The sequence below is a fragment of the Carassius gibelio genome, chromosome A2 (genome assembly GCF_023724105.1).
Source record: "Carassius gibelio isolate Cgi1373 ecotype wild population from Czech Republic chromosome A2, carGib1.2-hapl.c, whole genome shotgun sequence".
Lineage (NCBI taxonomy): Eukaryota > Metazoa > Chordata > Actinopteri > Cypriniformes > Cyprinidae > Carassius > Carassius gibelio.
Genome location: NC_068372.1, coordinates 22,130,562 through 22,148,793, shown reverse-complemented (window position 1 = coordinate 22,148,793; position 18,232 = coordinate 22,130,562). Strand labels below are relative to the sequence as shown.

The 18,232-nt window shown below is 33.5% G+C and overlaps 2 gene segments (V, D, J or C); both read left to right on the top strand.

Annotated features, from left to right (window-relative positions):
- Window positions 1-3,068: 3,068 nt before the first annotated feature.
- Window positions 3,069-4,206, top strand: LOC128031322 (T cell receptor alpha variable 26-2-like). The segment is given in 2 exon segments: window positions 3,069-3,718; window positions 3,800-4,206. Coding segments are annotated over 2 exon segments (390 nt in total).
- Window positions 4,207-9,076: 4,870 nt separating this feature from the next.
- On the top strand, window positions 9,077-10,034 carry LOC128031290 (T cell receptor alpha variable 1-1-like). The segment is given in 2 exon segments: window positions 9,077-9,141; window positions 9,434-10,034. Coding segments are annotated over 2 exon segments (408 nt in total).
- Window positions 10,035-18,232: the final 8,198 nt, after the last annotated feature.

The following is an 18,232-nucleotide window of genomic DNA, read 5'->3' as shown; positions in this document are numbered from 1 at the left end:
TACAGTCAGTCATATAGAAATTAATATGTTGATATAAAATGAATTTAAGAGTTAAAGTTTGTGTTTAAAAGAGTAGTTCTCTTCCAGAACAAAAATTTCCTTATAAATTTACTCACCCTCATGTCATGCAAGAGGTTCATGTCTTTCTTTCTTCAGTCTCAAAGAATTTAAGGTTTTTGAGGAAAACATTCCAGGATTTCCCCCATATAATGGACTTCAATGGTGGCCAACGGGCTGAAGGTCTAAATCTCAGTTTCAGTGCAGCTTCAATGATCAAAGCTGATGAATCTAGTGAAACTATTGGTAATTTTATAAAAATGAATAAACAATTAAATAAAAACGTACTTATACTTTTTAACCACAAATGTCTTGCACTGGATTTGTGACACTCGCACTAATTGCATCATCAGGTTCTGTGCTCTTAAAGGGATAGTTCGCCCCAAAATGAAGTTTCTGTCATAATTAACTCTCACCCTCAAGTTGTTCCAAACCAGTTTGAGTATCTTTCTTCTGATGAGTACAAAATAAGACATTTTGAAGTATGTTTGTAACCAAACTGTTGACAGTATAACATTTTCTTTTTCTCAGTTTGTAAGTGTGAAGAATCTTAATGGTCAAGAATCATGTTGTCTAGGAAAATATAGGTTATTTATGTTTATGCTTTTTTTGTATAAAAAAAGAAAAGAAAATGATATACAAGTAAACATATGAAATATATTTACATAGTCTACAGCACTATTTTGGGCTTTTCTTTATCTTCACACAGAAAAACTAACGAGAAAATGTCTAACTTTTATCCACAAATCTCCTCAGCAAATCTAAAGCCACATGCAATGCTACATCAATAATATGTGGCCATCCTTTTGATATCAGAAATATCTGTGAAGCAAAAGAACGACTTTCTAAAGTTAGTTTTTTTTTTTTATGAAATGAAATGAATCTCTCTATCTCAGTGTAAGGAAATATGTTGATGTGTGTCAGATGTTGTCCACAGTGTGGCATAATCTTTGATGTTGGTGGTAACTATTTAAGATCCTAATATATGTGTTTAATTTCAAACAGCTGTGCATTGGAAACCTTACCTGCTTTACATAAAACAACATTAATCTGTGGAGGAATTCACTTTTAATAACTGTAGTTCTTGGTAAAAATTAATTGTTAAATGTAACTTCATTAGAACATATCCTAACACAAGATTTAGTTAAGATTTTTAGTTTACATGCTCCATAAATGCTCAATTGGATAAAAAAAAAAAAAAAAGTCTCATCAAAAACTTAGGATATATTTTTTTTGTGAGTTTCAGACATATTTTCAGACACAGCATATTTTTTTTTCTATTTAAAATAAATAAATAAACACGGTACAGCAGTGGGTGGAGCTTATTCAGACATGTGAGAGTGAAAAAAGTTATTCAGATATTATTGTTGTCATCACCGACACTCTGAAGACATTATGTTTTTGTTTACTTGTATAATAATCCAACTTTGCATGGGTAAGAGATATGCATTAAATCAAAGTTTATTATAATACAAAAAATAAACAACTGAAAACAAAATTTAAGCCTTTTCATATATTTATTATTTTATTGCTTGATTGATAAAGATTATTTTCTTTTCCACAGAAACCTCTATTGCTGATACAATTCAACCACTGTCTTCAGAAAAATATGTTGTTGAGGGTAAAAATGTGACACTGTCCTGTAAATACAGTACCAGTACTGGCAATATTAACTCTCTCCAGTGGTATCGACAGTATCTCAGAGCAAAACCAGAGTTCCTACTTTTTCTTGATGAATATTCTGATTCTGAGCCTGATCGTCGTCTGTATTCAAAAGCTACAAAAGAAATCAAACGTGTGGATCTGAAGATCTCCTCAGCTGCTGTATCAGACTCTGCTCTGTATTACTGTGCTCTGCAGCCCACAGTCACAGGAAACACAAGAACACTCTACAAAATCCTTTCCTCAAAAAATGAGGATGAGATGTGAACAATCAATAGAACAATCAATAGATACAGCCTAAACTAAAGGACTAAAAGAGAACACATAAACTGCAGCAGTTAGTAAATTACATGATACTGCAAGCAAATATAAAGAAATAAACTGAAAAAAGTTGATGATTCCAAGTTTACGTATGTACTGTATATCTGAAATGAATCAGTGTGACATTAAAAACTGTACGAAGCATCCTAATATTGCTAATTAAAACCATTCAAAAGCCAGCAGTTAAAAGTTTCGATCTATTATTATGTGTAACAGACTGTGCAGGTATAATGTGCCACAAGGTGGCAGTGTTCACAGATATTCAAAGCAATTACAAAATTTGTTAAATTTGTACTACATTTTTTAATATAGTATGAAAAGTGACCAAAAAGCATGGATATTTTTGGTGTACATTTATCATATATCATACTGTTAAACAGTATTATTTAAGGTTCAAAGCTTTGATTTCACACTTACAGAGAGCAGGAAGTTCCTTAATGTCTTGAACAGCAGAAAGCATCAGTAACACACAGAGCAAAGTGCACTGAGAGAATCAACACACAACTGATCTGATCATACTCACCATGAACAAATACATGCTGCTGCTTTTCATTATGGCATCAGGTGTGGCATTTATCATTTTAAAACACTGGATGTATTTTTTTTTTTTTTGTTATCTATTAAAACTATTTTACATTTTAAAGATGTCTTTAGTAATTTACAACATTTAACCTAAGACAAAGTTAGTTATTATTGTTCTTAATGTTTGCAGATGTGACAGCTGTGGACAAAATTGAGCCGAATAAAGGGACGAGCATCACCAAAACAGAAGGAGAGTCTGTAACGCTGAGCTGCTCATATGATTCAGACAGTGAAAATGTACGACTCTACTGGTACAGACAATATCCTAATGGAGATCCTCAATATTTATTACGTGAAGGAGCACGATCAAACAGTGCTAAGCACAGCTCTGATCCTCGATTCCAGTCAAAAACTTCTCGCATATTGACTGAACTTATTATTAGTAGTGTGTCTGTGTCAGATTCAGCTCTCTATTACTGTGCTTTAAGAGTTGAAGCCCAGTGATACAAAACACGAAACAAGTCGTACAAAAACTACAAGCCACTTTCACTTTGAAGCTGTTATTATGAAAACCTCAATGCGAGATAATAACAATAAACACCTGTGTGAGGTTGATAGGAAAGATGTTTTATGAAAGGAAAAAATAGCATTAAAAAAAAGCTTGTCAGAAAGATAAAATGCTTAAAAATGTTTTAGGGTTGCAACTGTGTGTTAAAAAACGTACTACAAATGTGCAACAATTATGTTACATTTGCAAAAAACCTAAAGCTTCCCCATAATGAAAATGTGTTTCAAGTAGTTTTGTTTTTTAACTGACTGACACTAAAGTATGACTAAAGTTCATTTTAACTTGTGTACAAAATGTTCTATGCACCCACTTAGAATATTATAACTTAGAATTAATCTTATCAATAATGGACAGAAAATTTGTTTCACATAATGGTAGCAATAATGAGCCAGGCCATAAGAAAAACTATTCCTTCAAAATAAAGCTTCTTTTTTGTCTTGAAGTGTCAAAAGAGGAGGGATTTATATCTGACATGATCTATTTCTGTCTGACAGAGACTGTTGTTGAAACTATTCAGTCTGACTCTTCTCAGAGTGAACACTTGTACAATGAATCTTCTTTCAGTTATTCTGTTCTGTGCCTCAACAGGTGTGTATACTTATTTTGCTGATTATTTGGTTGATCATTAAAAGAAAAAAATAATAAACAAATGTACCTCTTCTTTTTCAGCTGTGTTTGGAAATGTAATAAAACCAAAGAAAATCAAAGTTCTTAGTGAGGAGGGTTCAAGTGTTACATTATCCTGTGGTTTTTCTGACTCTGGACGTACAGATTATCTCCACTGGTATCGTCAGTATGGAAGATCAAAACCTGAATTTCTTGTACTCACCTACAGTAGTGCAAAAGGAGCTAAAGAGTCTGATGTAGATCCAAGATTCACTGTTAACATTACAGAAAGGGAACGTGTGGATCTGATCATCTCCTCTGCTGCTGTATCAGACTCTGCTCTGTACTACTGTGCTCTGCAGCCCACAGTCACAGGAAACACATCAACTCTCTACAAAAACCTGTTACAATGAGAGATGAGAGACAAACACAGAGACAGAGATGAAGACAGAGAAAAATAAGCTGTGACTGGCAATTATGAACAAATGGTGGAAAAAAAAAATCACAGGTACAAAATCAAAAGGTACACACAGATCCCTATGAAGTATGAAGCTGGTCTTTAACACCTGTAATTCAGTCCACTGTCAAACAATAAAACATATACCCCATTTGCAATAAATAGTGGAGGTTGATGTATGCCACAGGATGGCAGTGTTCACACACTTTCACGTGGAGATAATGTTCCTATCCTATAAAAGAGAAATATAGTCATTCAACAAAATTGTAAACGTTTATATAGCACAAACTATATTGAAAATATACTTACACAGCAGGAAATAAATCACGAAACCACATATTTTCTGGTATATTAATGTGCTTTTTGAAGAAATACTACATTGCACTCTGTGCTCCATCATCACATTATCATGTTTTGTGCAGTGAGGAAGCTAAACGCCATCAAAAAATGGTTTAATTAACATGCTTCTGGTTTGTTTTTGATGTAGGATAAACCTCCATGTAAAACCTTTTATATACAATGTTCTCTAAATCTGTAATAAAATTGTGTAGTTATCTAACACCATTAAATTACAGTCATAAACAGCAGCAGGAAGTTCAGAGAGGAGGAAGTTCCTGTGTGTGTTTGTGACTGATCTGCAGTGACGTACAGCTCAGAGCACTGAGAGCCTCAACAGAGAACTGAACTGATCTGATTGAACATGGACAGATGCTTCATACTGATCCTCATCGTGGGAACAGGTACCTTATTTATGGAGTGAAACAAATTAAAGACTGTTTTTAAATGATAACAGTATGTTTTTATGACTATGTGCTGTGAAATGAGTTAGGGATTATTTTGTCAACTTTGCTTTCAAAAAATATTTGTGCTTATTGTTGACAGGTTTAGTGGCTGGAGATGATATTAAGCCAGATAAAGAGACAGAAAAAACCTCTCAGGAAGGAGAAACTGTCAAACTGAGCTGCTCATATAGTACAAACAGTGAATATGTTTTGCTTTACTGGTACAGACAGAATCCCAACAGAGAACCGCAATATTTATTGCTCAAAGGTGCCCGATTACATTATGGTGACACCACCTCTGATAATCGGTTTCAGTCAACTACATCACGTACATCCACTGAACTCACTATCACTGATGTACGTCTGTCAGATTCAGTTCTCTATTATTGTGCTCTATAGTAGCCCAATGATCAAAAACATGAGACATGTCGTACAAAAACCTGAAGCTCTTTTCACTTTAAAAATATATAGTGAATACCACAATCAAACCACAATCTAACCAGCACCTAATGAAATAAAAAATGTGGCAACACCTGTGAAACTTCAAAAAATGCACTGTCAGTGTGTTCAGATATCACATTCTTTGCAGTTCCATTTATAGTTCCAATCCTCAAGCTCAGTTTCTCTGTCAATCCACGCATCCTGTGTTTTCATGCAGTTTTCACTTGAACATTTTTTAACTGCTGTTACGGAATAAAACACTCCAGCAGTGGGCGGAGCTTATTCAACTTGTTGAGAGTTCAAAATACTATTTTTTCCATCACTGTCTCACTGAAGACATCATGTTTGTTTGTCATAATATATGTCCTAAGATTAATCATTGCACATAATAATTAAGTGATTGTGAATTTTTTTTCTTCAGTGTTGATCAATCAAACGTTTAATTTTAATGCTGTGTTCTCATCCTCTTACAGTGAAAAATAGGCGGAGTCTGTGGGGAAATGAAAAAGCAACTCAACTTTTGCTTTGTACGGTGCAAACATGACCATCCCTTGTGTTCTGCTTCTATTATTCTTGACTAAAATTAAGGGTCTACTGATTCTTGACATTAAATCATTTGATCAAATAATGTCAATGAATGTCTGGAGATTATTATTTTTATTATTATTTTTATTTTGGGAGAAAAAGTCACTCTGTCCTGTAAATATGTTGGAGCTGTAAATAACCTGCACTGATATCGTCAGTATACAGGATCCAAATCGGAGTTCCTTGCATGTATTTATCCACACGAGCCACAGGTAATCCTCTTCCTGATCGTCTAATACCTAAAGTTGATAAAAACAACAATCTTGTGAGTCTGGAGATCTCTGATGCTGAAGTAACAGATTATGCGCTGTACAGCTGTGAACTGACGCCAACAAAGACAGGAAACTCAACTACAGTGTACAAAAACCTCCTGAACAATAAAACATGAAAATTATGTGAATGTTTTTGTTTCAGAAATATCTTTCAGAGAACATCACACATCAGACATTGGTGGTATGTAGTAAAGTATCAAAGCATCTAATGCAAGAAAAAAAAATACAATTGCTAAATATCTAGCACTACAAGTGCTTCATTGGCTCATAAGGGGAACAATTTAAGTGCTAATATATCCTAAATGCTAATATATCCTATGCTTTATAAAATATAATATTATTTAAAAATATTTGAGAAGGTCATTGTTACATGTCTGTTAGTTTTCCTGAGTTGTCTTGTGTCATACTGTTCACCTGGGTTCCATTAGACCCCCCTCTATTATATCTAGAGCAATTTTGCCCATTCATAGAAGCCACACCTTTAAGTATTTTTAAATGCAAATGCATGATTATTGTAAGTATAAAAGTCTCATTGTAAAACATTATGGTAGAAATCACTCATACACATGCACAAATGTGGTCAATAAACAAAGCATACTTTAAGATCATTTACTGCAAGGATGCAAAATAATTGGTGCACGATACCCATTGGTACATCCAGTAACTAAACGGTTTTATACAGAGATGACTATTGGGGATCAAGCATGTGTTCTAAAAATATTTTCAGGCTTATTTTAATTCTATGAAAAATATTTTCCAAAATAATTATTTTAAGCAATTTCAAACTTCATCCACGAGAGGTCAGCATCACTCTCTCTTCATATAAGAGTAGATCACGTGACAACACAAAAATTTCAAGAAGCACTCTGCGAGATGATAGCACAGTTGAGTGAATGTTTGTTCATAGATCAACTATGTTTAGATGGGCTTTTATTTCACTGTGTTTCACAGCACATTATGATGGTGAGCACATCTGTAAACTTTAAAAGTAAATGATTTACTTACATTCATTTACATTCAATAAAGGTTTAAATTTACTTTGGTAATAATTCATGCTACTTTTTTCTGTCTATTTTTTCCAGTGTCCTCAGGACAGGACAGGGTTGAACAGTCTTCAGGAGAAATGACTGAAAGTGAAGGAGCTCAAGTTATTTTAATGTGTAATTATACTACTACTTCTTTAAGTCCGGACCTCTTCTGGTACAAACAGCTACCAAACAGATCACCAACATTCATTTGGAATCAATATTCCGCTGAGCCTGATTTTACAAAGCAATTTTCTGCAACATTGGACCCCGCATCAAGAACATTTCCTCTGACAATCAAGAATCTGCGAGTGTCTGACTCTGCTGTGTACTACTGTGCTCTGAGGCCCACTGTGACTGAAACACACTCAACACTCACACAAAAAACTCAAGAATACACATTACAGGGGACTTAAATTACCAAGCGCATTTGAAAATTCATTTCACAGTTCCACAAATTATCCCCCAAATAAATTATTATTATTATTATTATTATTTTATTTTTAAGTTTACAGATTCTATAAAGGCATAATAATAAGTAACAGGGGACAAAATAAAAGAAAACATACTAGAATTAGCAAATCAGCTAAATATATTTCAGAATTACTTTTGTTTACATTTGCTCATGTTAAGTTAATGACAGTAAATAAATAATTGTCCATTTGGGTGATCCTGAAATTACACTGTACTGTAGCCGACTGACCCACCTGAATAGACGGTATGTCCTTTTCAGTATCCTGAATTAAAAGGCACACAAAATGATGTGAACCAAAACACAATTACTGTATTGCTGTAACCAGTGTTTACAACCAAAAGGAGAATGGATTGACTTTATCTTTGTGAAATAATGCTACATAGAACAAACCTGCATGAAACAAAAACAGCAGACAGGCTAAATGAGACAAAAATTGGTTTGAAATAGCATTTCCTTGGTTACCCTGTAAACAAAGCAGCATTGCACTCAAATACTACTTTATTCGCGAGTAAGAGAAGAAAATGCCATTATCATAACTTTTCTGAAGTTCCCTTAAGCGACACATTCATATAACCCCTCACCCCATTTTCTGTATTTATATTTTCTTCCTATATTTCTAGAATTCGAAACAGTGAGCTTGCTCTACCTGCTATAGTATTTGCTCCTCTTTGTGTCCATCTTCAGTGTCTCTGACCTCTGTTTATGTCCTGATTTTTTTCTTTATCACTGTGTCAGTAGCTCCTGAAAATAACAGAAAAATAAGTAAAAAAATACAGTACAAAGACAGGATAAATGTAATGTTTTTGTAGGCCTACTTATTTTTCTGTTGATTTCGGGAGCTAGGGACAGTGATAAAGATCTAGCAGTCAGTTGCAATCAGCAGACTGGCACCCACTGCAATAAACTAACCTGGTTTCAAATTCAATCTCTTATTCACTTCAGTTACACTGACAGACAGGAGATGTCTGTGGAGATTTGAACAAGTGTCACTGATTATATGATGAGGTGCAAATCCACATTCCAATTATTTCTGTCCCATGTCAATAATTTGCATTAAAAAAAAGGTTTAAAAATTAAAAAAGAAAAAGAAAAAAAGATCTTATTATTCTTCTGTGAGCCTGTATAAAGATGATAATTTCTTGACCTGTATGAGCAGATCTCACATTTATAAGACTAAATTTAATGTCTAGTTTTAAACTATGTGCAGATGTGAAGGGGTTTTTGGCATCAAACTTAAAGAGGAGGAGTTTGGCAGATATGAGATGATCTTACATTCACTAGACTGTCATAAAACTTACTCCTGTTGTAGTGAAACACACACATGTACAATGATGCTTCATTCAGTCATTCTACTTTGGGCTTTGACATGTAAGTGCTTTTGTGTATGTTTTGCATGCATTTGCATTTATAATTTGAGAATATACAGTACATGTAACATATTTTGTCAAATAATCTTCTCATCTTACATGCTTAATGAACGTTTTCATTGGTAATATAAAATATTACATCCTAAAATTTTCTCTGCTTTTAACCATTAGAATTTTATTAGATTAATATTAGATTAATATTTTATATAACTAACTAGTATTGTTTATTGTATGTAAACCATTTCAAGTCACTGTAGTAAATCATATTCAGAATTTACACATTTTCCCCCCAGGTGTGAGTTTTGGAGCTGAAATCACACCAGACAGCACTGAGGAATCTGCTGCAGTGGGTTCAACTGTTACTTTATCCTGCAGTTATTCCTCTGCAAACTCACTTCAATGGTACCGTCAGTATCCCGGATCAGCTCCACAGTTTCTTGTGCTCATAATAGATGGTATAAAAGAGACTAAGACATCTGATGTAGATCCCAGGTTTTCTACTAAGCTCAGAAAAGAAAATCAAGCAACAAAAGAGATCAGCCGTGTGGATCTGATCATCTCCTCTGCTGCTGTATCAGACTCTGCTCTGTACTACTGTGCTCTGAGGCCCACAGTCACAGGAAACACAAGAACACTCTACAAAAACCTAATACACAGATAAAGCTGTATTTCTTTCCATAAATATATATTATAAATTCACACTGTATTAATTTGAGATAAAACTATAAATATATAAACTATATAGTTGAAGCAGTGGTACAATGAATTATAATATTTTACATATTTTAACACTTAATACTATAATGAATGCTCTTTCTTTACACTTCCCTCTAGGATGCAAGTCACTGACTAAATGATGATTCAAATACAGTTCAGCATGAATTTTGTAATAACTCTTTTTATCACCAAAATACACATCAGCCCTAAATTCACTGTTTGTGGATAAGCACATCTAAAGAGAGACATACTGCTGATAATCTGGTTATGATTTAAAGTCATATAGCTGAGTTATGTAATAAAGTGCTGCATAAGGAATAAATCGAGATCATATTCTGTTTAATCACATAATCATGTAAGAGAGTCAGTACGTAACCACAAGAGGGTGCTATGCAGTATAGCGCATGAATAGTACTCAAATAACATAATTGTCTATGAAACAGGTCTGATCTGTTCTGATCTCTTAAAGAGCTTTCTGGAAGAGGTGGGGCATAAACACTGATATCTGATGTGATCTTCTTTAACTTCATGTCTGTTAGAGAGAGAATAAGAAATGCACAATGAGTCTCTATTCTGTCATTCTGCTTTCTGCCTTTGCACGTAAGTGTTGAATTGTTTTGAATATAAATACTCAAAATGGAACCATAATGGCTATTTTCTGCTCAAAATTAAGTATAAATGTTTTTCTTTTTGTTGTATCTTGCGTTCTATACTGAACATCAATAATTAAATAAATAATAAAATTTTAACATCAGAAATCTTTATAAAAAATTTGATCTACTTTCACAGATGCAGCATATGGAAATGAAATCAATCCAACCAAAACAGTGGTGTTTGCTGATGAGGGTTCAAGTGTTACATTATCCTGCAGTTATTCATCTGCATTTAATCTTCACTGGTACCGTCAGTATCCTGGATCAGCTCCTGAGTTTATTGTGCTCATCTCAGATGGTTCAAAACAAACTAAGGAGTCCTATGTAGATTCTAGATTCACAACCAAAGTCACTAAAGTCAGTAAAGAAAATCTTGTGCATCTGGAGATCTCCTCTGCATCTATAACAGACTCTGCTCTGTACTACTGCGCTCTGGAGCCCACAGTCACAGGAAACACAAGAACACTGCACAAAAACCTGACACATACCCAACACCCATATCTGCTGTTTACACTAGAGAACACCCCTCGATTCAACAAAAAACAGTATGCACGAATGGTCATTCACAGAATAAAAAGATATAGGATGACACACAAAGATAATTCAAGTATTCATAACGTTTTATTAAAGCAACTATGTTTAAAGAAGTGAATAAATCATATTTAGATGCATTTGCATTTTGTCCGATTGTGAAACGGGTGAGGTTTATATCTTAGGGGTAGTGTGTTGAACAGAGACTGAGTCGTACGATAATGATACCCCTTTTAGTTATTCTAAACAAATGTCCAAGAGTATATCAGCGAGTAAATAGCTCTATAACATAAAGAGGGATAAATATAGTGGGGATAAAGCATTTGTTCAAAAATCCTTCTTGATAAAGAATTTTTCAAGGTTTACAAAATAATATCAGGTTAGCAAATTCAAACTGAGCCTCAAATCATCCCAACAAACAAGCTCTTCAGTGAGCATTTAACTAATACATTAGTATACACAGTGAGGACCTGACCTGAATCTGAAAATCAAAATCGAATTTAAATCCGGGAGTATTAACACTTTCTAACATTTATGTTAATTTTATTTGTTCATTAATAATAATTCATGTTTGTGCTTTTCTTAAGGCAAGGAAAGAAAAGTCTATTTATATAGCATATTTTGTACACAATGGTAATTCAAAAGTGCTTTACATAAAAGAAAGTAAAATAATCATGAAGAACAAAAATAAAATAAGCAATTTTAAAACTTTGGAAATGATTTAAAATTTGACTTATTTAAAATGAATTTAAAACAAGTAGAAATAAAAAAAATGATTTTACCTAAAATACAGTGAATATGTAAAATACAGTGCAATCAGTTCGGACATCGCACAGTGCTTATTCAACAAATGCACAGCTAAACAGATGGGTTTTGAGTCTAGATTTAAATGTGACTAGTGTTTTAGCAGCACATCTGATCTCTTCTGGAAGCTGATTCCAGCTGCGGAAGTAAATAAATAAAGGCGGACTCCCCTTGTTTTGTGTGAACCCTTGGTATTTCTAACTGACTCGATCCTAATGATCTGAGTGCTCTGTTAGGTTTATATTCAGTGAACATATCTGGATTGTATTTTGGTCCTAGGTCATTGAGTGACTTATAGGCGAGTAAAAGTACTTTGAAATCAATCCTGAATGTAACTGGAAGCCAGTGTAAGCTGGCCACACCTGAGGACTGGTGTGATATGCTCAGATTTATGTGTTAAATAAATAAATATATACTCTATTTATAATTCCTTGAAGATAAAGCTTTCTTCTAAGAAATGGCAGAACAAAAACATGAGAAGCGGCAGACAGCATCATCACACAGAAAGCAGGAAGTTTGAGTGTGTTTGAGAGTGAAACTGCAGAGACTCACAGTAGCACAGATCTACAGCTCAGAGCACAGACAACATTAACACACACCTGATCTGACCTAGTCAACATGGAAAAACACCTGCTTTTGATTTTTATTATGACTTCAGGTATATATGACCATAATTAATATTTTATTAATTACAGTAGTAGACACATGTAAATGGAATAGTCTTGTTACTTGACTCACAAATCATTTTGTTCATTTGTTTTAGGTGTGATGACTGCAGACCAGATTAGACCGAATCAAGAAATTAGTGTCATAAAGGAAGATGAGACTGTGGCCCTCAGCTGCTCATATGATTCTACCAACAGTTATGTTTACTGGTACAGACAGTATCCTAATGGAGAGCTTCATTATTTAATATACAAGCTTACATGGTCAAGTAGTGGAGGTGGGAGCCCTGTGGATTCTCGCTTTGAGTCGACTACATCACAAACATCCACTGAACTCACTATTACTGGAGTAACTCTGTCAGATTCAGCTCTCTATTATTGTGCTCTAAGAGTTGGAGCCCAGTGATACAAAGTCTATGTGAAGCCGTACAAAAACTCAAATTCTTTTTCCCCTTTGATGTCAAGCCAAATCGAACCCACAATCTAAAATTCACACTACTGAATTATATTTGTAAAAGCCACCTGTGTGTGATAAAAGGTAATGAAAAGGAAACACAATGTTTCCTGGATTACATACACTGAATTCACCACCAGGGGGAAGCAATCCTTTAATTTCTTGTGTGAGACTGTTCAGTTTTTGAAAATATTAATAAAAGCTACTAAGAATTGAAAGAGATTTGCCGTAAATAGAGACTCACATCAGTCTGACTCTCACTCGCTTCAACTCAGAGCAATGATGACAAAAAAGCTGATTATTACTCTTTTCTTCACAGCACATGATTTTGATGAGAACATCTTTCATTTACTCTTATTTATTTTAGTTACTTAATATCTGATTGTTAATTCATGTCTGTTCCTTTCCAGTGTGCTGGGGACAGTACAGCATCGATCAGCCTTTAAGAGAAAAGACTTCAGCTGAGGAAAATCATGTAATTCTATTGTGTACATTCTCATGAGTGCTGCAAATGCTTATCTCAGATCGCCGACATTCATTCTGAGTGACTTTTCCATTGAGCCTGAATTTAAAAAGAGATTTCACATAAAACTGGACTCCACATTAGGAACAGTTCCTCTGTCAATCCAGAATCGGGGTTGGGGTAACGCATTACAAGTAATGCGGGTGTTATGTAATCGGATTACTTTTTTCAAGTAACTAGCAAAGTAACACATTACTTTTTAATTTACAAGAAAATACTTTTACTTTTCAAAAAAGTAACGCCAGATACTTTGTTTTTCCATTTATTGACTGACAAGTTTACTGAACTTTTACTTTATTGCATTAAGCAAAGTGAGACATGTTATAGTACTTGTATATCATTGCTCTTTTGTTGATTTTGATTGCTTCCATTGTCCTCATTTGTAATTTGCTTTGGATAAAAGCGTCTGCTAAATGTAAATGACAAGTCTCCAGTCCCCATATTGGGAGAAATCAGAAGCACAGAGGCATTGTGTGCACTGTGTGAACATAATGTAGTTCTACACTAAAGGTGAATGTGCATTAATTCAACCCATTTGAAAAAAAAAAAAAAACAGATTTCGTATTCATCAAAATGAATTAAAACTCAGAATAAGATGAAAACCTGCAATAATTAAATATGTTAACATTTATCAGATGCTTTTATCCAAAGCAACTTACAGTGCATTAATTTATTAATATTTATTTATATTGAAATACATTTATTTATTTTAATATTTTTTACCAGTAGTGTGTGTTTCCTGGGAAATTAACCCATGACCTTTTGTGCTGCTAACTACCACTGAGCCACAGGAACTATGTTAAATAACACAAATGTATCTAATCCCATTTTATTAATTAATGTCGTTGCTGCTGACCTTTAATGATCCAGTTCAACCATATGTCATACAAAAACCTGAAGCCCTTTTCACAATTATCTAGTGAAACCACAATCAAAACCAAAATCTATCAAGCCCCCAATGTAATAAAATATGTGGTCACATCTGTGTAACCTTGTCGTTACAATTCATCAAGTTTTACATCATCACTGGTGTGCTACATTTACCTGCAGAATTGAAGATATTACAAACTTATTTTCAGCAAATGCAGAACCACATGAATTTAACAACATGTTGCCATACCCTCGTAATTAAATGGTGTTAATATATCAGTAATTTCTGTCATAAAAACCAAACAATAACACTCTAGAGAGTTTTTTTTATAAAATTAATCTCTCTCTCTCTCTCTCTCTCTCTCTCTCTCTCTCTCTCTCTCTCTCTCTCTCTCTGTATTGTGTTATATGTGTTTAACCTCTGCAAAAGAATGACTAACATTGTAATATAATAATCCAATTACAATAAAAGAATAAACAACTTAGAGAAATTAATGCAGATGTTAATATGGAAGTGGGATCCATATGTAACCTGCTTTAAAGAAATCAAGAAACCATAAATAAAAAATACAATAGCCAGAAAGTTAAAATGACAAGCAATTATTTTAAATATAAAAATGCATATGGTTATAGCTTGCAAATGTAAACTGTAAAAGTATTTTCTAATTATAAATATGATTATGATGATGATGATGACCTCTACAGAGGAAGCTCCTCCTATAAAGTGTTTGAGGTCTACTGCATCACAAAGAAGCAAAAGCAAGAAGAGACTCTTAACTTCTCAGTTCATTTTTATGACTTCTCTGATTTCAGTTGGAAAGCACAACAGATATAATGAAACAGTGGCAAAGGGTGGTAATCATTATATTCATATATTTGTGGGGTAAGTAGCACTAATAAATATGTGTAGACTAATTTTAATTTTTAATATTGGAAATCCCTGTGTGTGAGTTTGTGCTTTTATTTCATTAGAAAATAAACTTACTTTTTAAAAAAATTCTATTTTAGGATGTGATTCTCTGGACAGTGTTGAACAGAAAACAAGAGTTCAAACTGCTTTTGAAGGTGAAACTGTAACAATCAACTGCAAATATTCAACCACCGATTCATTTCCATATCTGTTCTGGTACCAGCAAGAAATAAAAGGATACCCTAGATATATGCTGAAGAAATTTCCTGGATCTGGTGAAGTTGAAAAACAATTTGAAGAGCGATTTGATGCTGATCTCATCACCTCTACAACATCAGTTCCTCTGACAATCAAGAATCTGCGAGTGTCTGACTCTGCTGTGTACTACTGTGCTCTGAGGCCCACAGTGACTGAAACACACACAACACTCACACAAAAACCCTAAATTAAATAATCATTTTTTAGAACTAGAATTCAAAAAAAAAAAAAAAAAAAAAAAAGTAGAATTAGAATTCCAACAATTCCACTTTATATCATAAATCAATTTACCTAATGTTTTTAAATTTGACATTAGCCTAATATAAATTATATTTAAAAAGGTAATTTTCATGTCAAAACAACACACTGTGACAAATATTCATTTAAAACACATGTTGAGTGTACTGGGTTATCACTAGAAATAAATTTAATATGATATGAGCAGAAACACAGCTCTTATTTCAATGGTTTATACACGGTTTAATATTCCCCTTTTGATGAAATAACCTACTGGGGACCAGAAGAGGGCGATATACTGTCAGCATTCATACATCAGCTCTTTAAGTTGGCATTGACAGAACACTATTAAGTAAATGAGTTTTACATGAGGCACATTAATACCTCCTTATTTACTGAAAAAATATATATATATAAAACTTTGTGATCAAAAACAAATATCTGTGATATTTACTAGGATTGTTTTATATTTGAACTCAAATGTTGATCATCAAGAAGTACAATTCATTTCAATGTGTTCTCATTCAGTGCAGTTACAAGGAGGAGCCTGTGGAGGTTTGAATAAAAGCAAAGTGATCATTTAAACTTCTCAAGGTGCAAACATGATGATACCTTATGCTCTTCTTCTGCTGTTGTTCATAAAAAGTGAGTGCAATTTACTTATGACTCTTAGACATTTGTACAAATAATGCAGTTTACATATTTTTAGACTGACTTTGTTAAAATGCTAAAATGATACAAATTCAGTTTGATGAAATATATTATGTTTTGCATTTTCCAGGTGACACATTGGCACAGTCAATAACACCACAGGAAAACAAGACACTTGCAACTGTGGGGCAAAAAGTCACCCTGTCCTGCAAATATGAAGGAAGTATAAATAACCTGCACTGGTATCGCCAATATCCCAGATCCAAACCAGAGTTCCTGGCTTGGATTTACCCACAAGGTACTACAAGTGACCCACTTCCTCCCCGAATTATACCAAGAGTGGACAAAAATCTTGTGAGTCTGGAGATCTCTGATGCTGAAGTAACAGATTCTGCTCTGTACTACTGCGCCCTGACGCCCACAATGACAGGAAACTCAACTACAGTGTACAAAAACCTCCTGAACAATAAAACATGTCTCTGTAAATTCTTGAAATCAGTCCCAACTTATGAATGTGAAATAATTTCAGTGCTGCTTACCTTTTAATTTACACATATTTATAACACTACAGTCAAATAACACTACATTAAACAATTACAGATTTATAATAATGAAAAAAATAAAAATAAAACCTACAGTATAAACCAAATGCTGCTATTTTCACTTGTCATATACTGTACTTACCATATACTTTCCAGGACTTTATGACAATGGTCACAGCGTAAGTTTTATTATTTTATGTCAATCTTGGGCAGATAAAGCACGGTGCTGACATTTTTCCCACTACTAGAACATGTTGAGCTGGAGATTCACTACTAAACCCAACAAAGAAAAACCATTTGGATCTGGAGATCACCTCAGCTAAAGTAACAGAGTCTGCTTTGTACCACTGTGCCATGGAGCCAACAGTGAGAAGAAACACAAGAACAAAAAACCTGCCACATCTGAGAACACAAATCTGTTTATTGGAGGACATTTATAAGAGAATATTAAATATCTATTAAAATAAGAAGTTACAGTACTACACACTATAAACTTGAAGTATTGAGCACGTGTGGATTATTTATTTATATATGTGTGACCCTGGACCACAAAACCAGTCTTAAGCTGCTAGGGTATATTTTTAGAAATAGCCAGAAAAAAAAAAAAAAAAATGTAATGCCAAAATTCATTAGGATATTAAGTAAAGATCGTGTTCCATGTGATAATTTGTACATTTCCTACTGTAAATGTATCAAAACGTAGTTTTTGATTGGTAATATGCTTTCCAAAAAATTAATTTGGACAACTGTAAAAGATTTTCTCAGTATTTAGCTTTTTTTGCTCCCTCAGATTACAGATTTTCAAATAGTTGTATCTCAGCCAAATATTGTCAGATCCTAACAAATCACACATCAAATGAAAGCTTATTTCTTCCGCCTTCAGCTTTTGAAATTAATTTCAATTTTCTCAATTTCAGAAATGTACATTTAAGAAGGTTTTTTGGTCAAGGGTCACATATCAAGTTGCAAAAACAATATTAAATGTATTTCATTTAATATGTATTGATTATTCATATTACATAGTGAAATATATAAAAATAATATGCAAAAATAAAAAAAAATTGAGATCTTTACAATTGTAGAAATATATTGTTAAAAAATTTTGCACTTAAAGAGCTTTAAATTATTTGAAATGGAATAAAAAAATAATAATAATCTGTTTTATGCAGGCTGAATATGTTACTGATCAAACCCACAACTTCTTTGTAAAACAAACCAAATCTCTGGCACAATTATATTTGTGTGCAAAGATAAACAACCATATATCAACAACACGT